At 31.2% G+C, this 11,256-nt stretch overlaps 1 protein-coding gene across 1 annotated transcript in view; it reads right to left on the reverse strand.

Annotated features, from left to right (window-relative positions):
* LOC130443870 (DNA-directed RNA polymerases I, II, and III subunit RPABC3) overlaps positions 1–10,593 on the reverse strand; it is a 173,314-nt gene extending 162,721 nt beyond the window's left edge. The window contains exon 1 of the mRNA XM_056778750.1: positions 10,442–10,593. Within this exon, the coding sequence (XP_056634728.1) occupies positions 10,442–10,514 (73 nt within the window). The 5' untranslated portion in view covers positions 10,515–10,593. The remainder of the gene's footprint in view (positions 1–10,441) is intronic.
* Between the last annotated feature and the right edge of the window lie 663 nt (positions 10,594–11,256).

Here is an 11,256-nt window from a genome sequence, read left to right on the forward strand (position 1 = left end):
TAGCCCCAAAGAAAAAAATTCAATGGATATAAATTCGGTGACCTTGCCCGTCATTCAATAACCTCTTCGATTCTCTGATCTCTGGAGAAATGCAGTGTTCACATATTTTTATACCATAGCAGCACAATCTTGCTAACGTCTATTTATCGAAAGAAAATAGTGAACCAAAACAATGATCAGTGCATGATCATCACGTGAACAACCCGGACGAAGCAGTGCGCCGCATCGTAATTTGGCCACATCAGAGACACCATAATATACCACAAATAAAAAACTGCGTGGGAAGGACACGTGTCGCATCGCTGCAAAAATCGCTAGATCAGGTGTAGTTCAGGGACAGCATTCTGCATAGTATTATCGCACTACAGTGAGATTGTTTATTTTTATCTGTTGCGTAATTTTCTCAAACATGTCTGACACGGATACAGCTGATGAAGTTGTTGAAAAGTAAGAAAAGAGTTTAAAAGCTTCATTTTAACGCTAGAGAAAAACAAATGATTGTGAATATAAATAAAAATGAAATACAAGAAAATTATGACAAGACTGTTAATGACGTTATTTCCAAAACGGCAAATATTTCGGAAGTATCTTCTTCAATTGTCTACCGAATGGTTCGTGAGTACAGAGCTAATCATTCAGTGGCCGACCCAAAAAAGTATTCATCAAGAAAAAAATAAACAATTCAATTGATGTTTTTGACAGGAGCGCCATCAGAAGAATTGTACACAATTTTTTCTTTTAAAATGAATTACCTACAGTGAATAAAGTTCTGAAAGTAGTTAACGAAGATAAGGATTTGAAAGATCAACATTTTATAATTTATTAAAAGAAATGGGATTCCAATACAAAAAGCAAGGAAGGGACAGTTTATTATTAGAAAAAGCAGAAATAATTGTGTGAAGGCGAGAATACCTTAGGAAAATTTACCACATGGCTGAAACATGTATAAACGCTGGACAGTGAACATACTAATGATAAGGTTTTGGTGGGCTCTTACATACAATCCTCAAGGCAAACATTCTTGGATGGAATTTCTACCGTGTATATAAACCCATCAAATAGGTCATATTTCAACAGATACGTAATATTTCAAAAAACTATTTTACAAACTTTTATTTAGTGTTCATTTCGACTGACATCTACTTATAGTACTATATCTTTTCTTCTTATTTGATCAAAGGCTATCTCCAAAACTAGAAAAGATAAATGAATATCCTCATCTTTATTTATAATTTCTCACTCACTTGTCTAATTCTAAATATCAAAAATTGTAAGTTATTTGAGCTTCTTCAATTTTTAAGGCCATGTTGTGAATCTTCTACAGTTTCATTCAAATAAAATCTTATTTGTAAAGAGATTTTTTCACTATTATTTATTATTGGGTTTACTTAGATAACTTCCATATTCATTAAAATTCAAGAGAGTTGAATTAATAGCACATTTTATGTTTGGTTGTATACGTGCCTGGTTTTAAAGAGAAAATTGAATTTTAGGAAAAAGAGACTAATAATTTGTCACATCAGTAGTGAAGATGGTTTTCTGCCAGATACTTTATGGGTATTTGAATCGAAAAAACCCGGAGATTATCACGAAGAAATGGACGGAATCTCTTTCGAAAATTGGTTTTCGAAAACTCTACCGAATTGTGTTGTCATATTAGACAATGCTTCGTATCACACAGAGAAAATTGAGAAAATTCCAACAATGGCAAAAAGGAAAGCAGGTATTCCAGAATGGCTTACTTCTAAAAATACTTATTTTGATGAAACTATGGTTAATGCATAGTTTTTAGAAATTGTCAAAGAGTATAAAAAAAAGTATTTCACTCAAACATTATTGATAAAACGGCCAAAAAACAAAATGACAAATGACGTTAAAAATATTTTTCACGAAGCTATTCAGAGAATTACACCTGATATGTGGAAAAAGTGTATTCATCATGTCCAGGAAAAGTTGAAACCAAAATGTGTCATTGATTTGCCAGTTGAGCACCTTATTATAAATGTTGACGATAGTGGAAGCCCAATGTCATCTGACATCTGATCTTCTCTTCTCTCGTCGAAATAAAGCGAAATGAGTATCTTTTGTCTCGGCGGCAACACTGCTAATAACTACACGAAAATTCTAGTTTACTTTGATTGGTTGATTAATTTTACAATCTAGGGTAAAATTGGACATTAAGCTATGGTTTGAACACTATTTTGAACTAATAATGAACAAGATTGCTCTATATTTTACAGGTCACAGTTTAGCAGACATTTTTCTGCAAGTTGTCACTAGCGCGGACGTAACTAATTTTTTCTGGTAATTGTTTTCATGTTGAATTGATTAAGAAAGTTGTATAAAGAAAAATGAACAAAGAACAATTTGCAATTTCTAACCTAGTGAAGAAAAAAAAGAAATGTTTTCGCTAGAAGCCAAACAAATTTAAAAAATAACCACTTGAAGATTTGCTCCAGGAGAAACAACTTTTTGTTTGCTTAGCGCGTCGACATTATTGATAATTTTTTCATCATCATCGTCGAGTACCTCCGTTTCACGAAAGAAGGAGAAAGAGAAAGAAAAATGCTTTATTGCCAAAAAATTGTTACAATTTGTAGACAAAAACTTGTAAAAACTAAAAAAAAAAAATAACTAAATAAATATACAAATAAAATAAAATTTCAATGTACAGAAAAAAACCACAATGAATAACAAAATTATAGGTAATAATGACAGTCGGTAACGTTTAAATTGAAGTTTGTCGGGAAACGCCATCCATAAAACGCGAAAAGAACGGTATCTGTGGTTTAAAGCAGGTGTCTCCAAACTACGGCCCGAGGGCCACATCCGGCCCGCGGACAGATTTTGTCCGGCCCGCGGAGAGCTAGCATACTTGAAAATTCCTTTTAGAGAACATATTTTTTATAGCAAATTAAATTTAGTTTACTGAAGTTTTCTAATTTTATGTTGAATAATTATTAATATGACATCTGCATTGATATGGTCATGGGCTGACTACTCATAACATTGTTGTAGGCTTATTGTTATTGTTTTTTTGATAAGTTGGATAAAGAAACACAGAATTGTAGTATGTAGTAAAGACTTGTATAATATGCAGAAAATTTAACTTCAGTATATAATAACTAACAAATTATTGAAATGAGTCCAACTAACATTTTATACATTTTAAATCAAAACATAACTTATATCAAGCATAATGACATATGAAATACTAATGAGATTTATGTTATTGAGATTTTCCACTGACAATAGTTTGTAATTGTGGATTAATTTTACTTGAACCAATTATTAAAAGAGATTTAAGATGCTCATCAATTAATTTAAATCTGTAATCATTTTTTGTGTACTTCATTTTGGAGAAGGTCTTCTCACACAAATAAGTAGTACCAAAAATAGAAAACAGCCCACGAGCAAATTTATGAAAATTATCAAATTGTGTCAGTGGAAGACTCTTATAAAATTCCAACAAAGATGAGTTTTGATATTTGTTGTTAATTATATCACTGCACTGTAGATCAATCATTTCCATTTGAAGTTCCGGGGCTAGAGTTTCAATGTCAGTATCAAAAGGATTCTGAAAAATCTTAATTTGATTCGCAATGGCATCAAAGTCCGAGAAACGAGTATCAAAATTTATTTTCAAAGCACTCAAAGTTTCGATTGCAAAATCGATAGGAAACTCAGTCTCAGTGGTGTGGCTGAATATTTCACATGTTTTAAAATGTGAAAAAAATTTACTTCGTAGTTGGGATTGAAACAGTATCAATTTCTTCCGGAATGATTTGATATTAGTGTATAAATCAGGAAGATGCTGGTTTTCTCTTTGCAATCTCAAATTCAGTTCGTTCACATTTTTTGTCAAATCAACATAGAATGCTAACTGCCACAGCCATGCGTTGTTTTGTAATTCAGTAAGAGGGTGATGCTTTTCATTCAAAAAAATTTCGATCACTGCTCAAAGTTCAAAAAAGCGCTGAAGGACTTTCCCACAACTATGCCAACGTACGGCAGTATGATAAGGTAAGTCATTTTCTCCAATCTCTTCAATAAATTGTTGGAATTGTCGGTGATTCAGCCCAAAAGATCTAATAAAATTAAATGTTGATATGACTGGTTTCAGAACTTCAGACATAACCAAACATTTTCCGCATAAAGACTGTTGATGAATGATACAATGTAAGACTAATGGTTTTGAACCACCGTCATTTTCTACAGCCTTTGACACTCATGTTTTTGCCTCCATCAGTTGTAATACATTTCAAGTTTTCCATCGAAGGTTCTTTTGATTAATGGCCATTTCAACTCCTTTATAAATATCTGTACCAGTAGTTGTGCCATGAATACTATACATATCAAGAATTTCTTCATGCACTTCATAGCTTTTATCTACTCCTCGAATATAAATCAACATCTGAACAGTATCTGACACATCCGTTGACTCATCCAAGGCCAAAGAAAACCACTCAACATGTCCATTTTTGTCGAATAGTTAAGAGGATATATTTTCAGCGATGTTTTCTACCCTTCGAGCCACAGTGTTTGCTGACTTAATGACAGTTTTTAATAAATTTACCTTTTCGGGGCACATTTCTTCGGCTATTGCAATGATAATACGGTTTTGGCCCTCGGAACTTACTGGAGTAATCAGTGTGGCCCTAAGGCTGGAAAGTTTGGAGACCCCTGGTTTAAAATAACATTTGAGGTTTGAACTTCACTTGTAAAATTATGCATAAGTCTACAAGAACCATTTTATTTAAGTATAAGGTTGTAAGTATGAACTCCTTCTCTTTTTTGGGCTTAAAATCCCCTGGCGCAGCTGTTAGAAATAATGAGTTACACAAATTTTGACAAACAACTAATTATTGTTGACCTTCACATTTGGGTTCATCCTCCGATTTATTGAAAGGTGAATTGGCAGCTGCAGTCAGTATAAGGAACGTCCATGCAAATTGTATGTAAATCATATTTAAATGTGAAAAACTGTTTTGTAGCTATATGAAGTTTAATTTGATTAGTAATGGTTAACATAATATTATTTTTAAACTACAAACTATTTTTAGCTCTTGATGTAACATCGTATTTTTGGATTTTGCATGTTTTATTCCATTTTGGACTTGGCAACTAATATAACATACACGAGTATTTATAGTTTTCTTAATTATAGTTTGTATATATCGGCCAAAATTACAACGGTTAGAATCCACTATTTCTGCCAAAGGAGCGAGATATTTAATTATGGCCAGAAAAATATTATAAAAATTAGTTGAAATAATGTAATTAAATATAATTGAAAACGACTGTTTATAATTTTGCTATTCATGTTGAGATATATTAAACGTTGAATTCAAACAATATTTATCATTAATTACTAAACAAACAATAAAACTTACACAAACAAGACTTTAGTATTATAAACAAGTTTATGTAAAATAGGTGCAGTTTGAGTTTAATCAGTCCTTTTCTACTCTTATCCCCTTTTGCGTCGTTTTTCATCCAATTATTCATTATTCTTTGTGAAGTTCTTTTATTTTCTTCTTATTTCGTCCTATCCTATATCATATCGGTTTCTAATGTTCATTTTCTGGATGTCTAGTCCGTCTTTCTCCCAATTTACAAGTATAATAAAACAAAAAGGATTTTTCTCTTTATTGTTTTCAACCAAAATCTCCTTATTAACAGAAAGTCCTCTCTCTGTCGCATTACCTTGAGAAATTATTAGACCACCTTGTTTAAACTACTGTTTCCGATCAATTCTATCCAAATCAGAATATCACTAAAAGCCCTGTCTGCTTCTTCCAATGAAGTGGCGTCGCATCTTTTCGCAGTCAACAAAATGTCAAATGCTTCAGACATCAATAGTGGCACGGATTATTCTGGATCGTTGCCTGTCTAATTGGGAAAAAGTAAATTTATTGCTTCAGTTAATTTGAATGCATTTTTCCAAATGTTTGGAAACCGCATATAACAAAGTGTTTCTACAGTCCTTATCTTTCACCCCAATGCATTTTTTTCAAAGCTGCTCCATTGACATCTTTTTTGGAAATTCTATTCATAAATAGAAGTGTTTTGAAAAATTTCGCTTGCAACGACTGCCTCATTAAGTTATTCAGAACCGAAATCAGGTAATAATAAAGAAATAGAGTTAGATGCCACTCACTTTGAATTTTTTCAAGGAATGGCTGTAGTTCTTCGGATAAGGACAGAAAGAATGCTAGTTCATCCTATGATAGTTTCCACGGTTAAAACTTTCACATGATGACTTCTGATTCGTGTTTAGATATGATTTTTTCGAATATAGTGACTAAACGTCTAGAGAAACGGGTATGTTTTCTAGTCATAATACTGAAAATAATTTCGGGGGCAGCTCGGAGCAACCAGTAATGGAAAAGAACATTCCTAGTCTGGAAGGAATGTCTTTGAACAAATTGGAACATGCTCCTAGCTAGTCAACCATAGATAAGATAAGAGTGCAGTTACGAGGGACGTTCAACATCTTGTTTTGATGGGCTGATGCGATTATCGAGATCAGTCGGAAGGTTTTTAAGATATACCAACACCAACTTGCTTTTCCTGGTTGGCTCACTCAAAATTACCGGAAATTACCGGCTCTGCGAAATTCCCGTCGTTTTCCCTGTTTCCAGGACTCCTAGACTTTATTTATTAAATATTCATATAAAAAGAAAGCTGCAATCATCGCCGATCGTTTTAAACTCAAAGTTTAACAAGCTTTTTAAGACATTGGTAAAATATTCTTCCTGGTTGCATGCGAAAAAATTGTCGCACTGCATTTTCTCTTTTAATTTCAAATTTTTTCCTACGCAAGAATTTCGTCATGATCTGAATAAGAATCAGAAAGAAAGACAGTCCCCGTATTAGATGGACTGATCGTGTTCACGAAGACTTATAAACAATGAATATGAGAGGATGTGGAACGTTGGAACAGACCAGTTTGGAGACGAATTGTAGAGGAGGCCAAGGCTCACACCGGGTTATAGTGCCAATTGGTAAAGTAACGTATCTGACGGTGCAAGGTGGTCGCAGTGGAAAATATTTTCTAGTAATTGCGTAAAATTCACTTGACATGATAAACGATCTAAACTTTCTTTTTTTTGGTGATAAGAATGACTATAAGAGCTTTGTTGTCAACTTCTATATTTTCAATTTTCATAGAATTTACCTTGTTCGTGAGGTAAGTTCTCATGTGACTATTGTTTAATTCAACCTGCGTGAGCTACTAATGAAACGCACATTTAAAAATTTCGTTTTTGATGACTTATTTTCATCAGAACAAATAGATTGTTTGGTGCTACTATGAGAAATTCATTCATTTCCTCGAGTGTAACAGTTTTGGCTTTTCTGGTCAATGGCCTCCGGACTTGCGGTTTAGAAAACCTTGCAATGTGCAATGCTCATTTAAAAACGGCCGTCGAGGGAAATGCTTGTGACGTAAATTTCTGTGTAGTTTCTGAAATTATTTGTTGAATTTAAGGCCTTATTATTCCAATTTTATTGTGAAATGGCTTGTTAAAGAGTTATTACTTGAAGAAATACGGAATTTCCTCCCGGAAACGTAGCTTTATATGTGCTTTAGTATAGTTAAGCGGTAAAAGTAGTCTGAAAAGTATATTGGAAACTTGTAGGAATGAGCGGAATTTTATCTAAAGCTCTTTTCATCTAATGAAAAATGGGTTAACTCCACCTAAAGCTTTATATTTGTTCTTGTACTTTTCAGCTGCCACTGGATGATCACTTTGCAACCTCAAAAAGTACTAACTCATGTTTGATAAACGCAGGAGTGAAACTGATGTCCAGAAAACTCCCGTGATTTAAGCACAAAATAAAAACAAATATTCTGTAAATGTTTTGTAAATTGCTTCAACTAGACTATTTAAAAAACTGTCTTTTAGTTTTAGTTGAATTAGTTCCATTGAAACAAATCTAAAAAGTATCTATGGAATCCTCTTAGCCCCATTAAATCAAAAAACAATACAAAACAATTCTCATGGAGAAAACCAAAGAAACGCGGATACATACGAGAAAATCGATTGTTTACCCATATCCGCCATTTTGTCGTAGATCAGTTGTTTTCTTAAATTCATTATTCAATTATCGAATTTATCAAATGCACTTGTACTAGTCTTTGTATCCATTTTGAACGATATAAGTCAAGATACAAATTCACAAAACGGTACAATTGATGTTTTTAAAAATAAACATCATCGCTATAGCTGCCTGAAACAAACTACTTATACCAAAATAATGCACTATAACTTAACTTTTGATATGACGATTGAATAATGTTACTCCACCGAATTGTCAATATTATTCAATTGACAAAAGTAAGAACTGTCATTATTTGTCAATATTCTCTTAGTAAGCCGTAGATTATGTGATAGTTATAAATAAAATTATATACTTTTTACTAGTTTACTTATAATAATTTATATATAATATATATATAAATATATATATATATATATATATATATATATATATATATATATTTATATTTATATATATATATATATATATATATATATATATATATATATATATATATATATATATACTGAGATTTGTCAAATTCAAAGGTTTTTGATCTTTTAATGACAGTTGAAATTGGAAAATACTAGGTTCGGATTAATCCAAAAAATTAAATTTTTGCCTCAGTCAAATAATATTGCTACTACATAGAATAATTTGCCGAATATACGAATTTTTATTTGATTGAGGAGTTGTAGTTTCTTGGCCTCATGAATTATATTCAACTTTCACTACAAATTGTCATATTAAAATAAATATATGATTTATAGTGCACATTTATAAAACATCCTGTTAAATTTATTATGCCAGTAATGATTTGTTTTAATTTACAATACACTCTCTATCATATCTACATTATAAAATTCAGCACAGCTGGTTGGGTAATATATTAGTCCCACAATGGTTCTGAATATTTATAAATGCAGGCAACACCGCGCCCTGCCCTAGGTCCTAGGAAGCGTAGAGGAAACGTCATGCGACCTAGACCTGATGACCTTGACCGTCGCCATCACATCCAGCTGGATCGATCGACGAAACTTACAGAGAAGGAGAAGAAAAGAGATGAAAAATAGGGAACGGAACATGCGCATCGAGTGTCGCTATTATTATGCTTTAGCCAATGAATACTGTTAATTGGATCCCATAGGATTGATGTGAGACGGAATTTAATGACTCCAGTTAATTTCTTATAAAAAAATTCAGGGAACTATTTGTTTAAAACGAAGGGATAGAAATAAGTTATGTTAAATTGTTCAATAATTATATATCAAACAAGGCATTCTTCAAACTAATATAAGGAAGCAAGTAGTACAGTAGGAAGTGAAACATTTATATGTTGATTAGAATTTCATTTGACCTGCATCATTTAATTAACTCTCAGACACTTATAATCTTATAAAATAGCAAGTTAATGTTTTGCTTCAATTACGTATTAACATAACTTAGGGTATGGTAAATTAACACTGGAAATAGCAAATGTTATATAACATAAGTACCACTGACAAGGTAGTTTATAATATTATAAGTTATGAACATAATTAATCATTAACGCTAAGGTATCCCGGTGTAATATTTAAAATGTATACAACAATTAAGTCAAATTACATGTATATCTATATGCTTGAGGGGGTGAAGAGCCACTAAAATCTAGCAGATCTACTGTTTATAAACTACATACATATATGCAAATTGATTATATCCGATATTTAATAACATTTACTTGAATATGGTGAATATACAGTACAATAAATTTGAGTTTAAACACAACATATATGTAGATTTTTGGTAAAAACTCATATCTCTACTGAAACAATTCAAGGGAGTTACTGCATAGTTGGTGAAATCAACTTATTTCACTACTCTATTGTTGAATAATTTGTTGTAGGAAATACAATTGAAAGTTTTCATAAATAGATTGAATATCTAGTAAATTATGTTGATTTGTCATAAAGTATGAGGAAAAGGAATCTACTATAGTCTATATGGACCATGAGGAACTTAAAAATTAGTATTTCTAACCCCAAATATTGTTGCAGTTAGAAAAACCCACAATTTCAAGTATAATGATAAAAAACATAATAGTAGGTTTTTTGAAATTTAAGTCTGAAGCTAATTGGATGAAATACTTTATTTGGTTAAGTTTAATTTTATATATTTATAACAAGAAAGTCATAGTTATGTTTCCTAAGAAGAAATACTTAATTTTTGTGGAGTTATTGATAAACGTGTAATTTGAACGAGTTTTGGAATGTTAGGAGTTTAACCTACTACTTCATTTTTATTTTAATATGTAGAACTTGAAAAATATTAACTTTTAACATATTTTGAATAGCCTGCCTTAATAACATAACCTCAAAATTTTTAAATAAAGTATATCAAATTCATAACCACTTACCTCTGTCAAATTTCTTTCCCTCTGGATCAATATCTTTGACATTGAATATATCTTCAAATAAAACTCCGGCCATTGTCACTTATTTTTACACAAGATTGTTTAAATTATGGATGTTATTGTAAACTACACTATTGAAAAAGATTTGAAAATGGTTTCTTCTTCTTTACTATATTAAAAGATGGCCTCTATTGACAAGAAGCCACTGTCTCATATATTTTATTTCTTTAATATTCACAAGATGTTCCTTTATTATTTAATTTAAAAATTGTATTGTCACTTATTTTTAATCAAGTTTGTCTAAATTATAAATATTAATGTAAGCTACACAGTTGAATATTTGAAAATGGTTTCTTCTTTACTACATTAAAAGATGGCCTCTATTGACAAGGAACTTTATTGCATATTGCTTTTATGGACACACTTTTTTTTTAGTTTTTTCTAAATATATTTTAGTGTTTTAGAAACTTTGCATTAACTATACTGACCAAGTAATACATTATATTGGATGGATAAGTGACTCGACTACGCAGAAAATGAATTCCAGCCGATTCTTCAATAAAATTTAAAAAATTCAAAAATTGATTTACAAAATTTCTGCATACTAAGTAATAAAATATAAATTGTAATGATCGAATGTACTCAACCTCAATTATTCGCTAATAATCCTGGTGGTTGATGCATAAAAAATGTTGTCAAGTAGAAACTGAGTAATACAAAAAAAGTAAAACAAGATTTTTTTTATTTTGAAATTAATTATTCTGTCTCAATAAAAATAGATTGCACTTTTGATTATTCAAGATAAAAAGTGGGAAAAT

This window comes from Diorhabda sublineata, chromosome 5 (genome assembly GCF_026230105.1).
Source record: "Diorhabda sublineata isolate icDioSubl1.1 chromosome 5, icDioSubl1.1, whole genome shotgun sequence".
Classification (NCBI taxonomy): Eukaryota; Metazoa; Arthropoda; class Insecta; order Coleoptera; family Chrysomelidae; genus Diorhabda; species Diorhabda sublineata.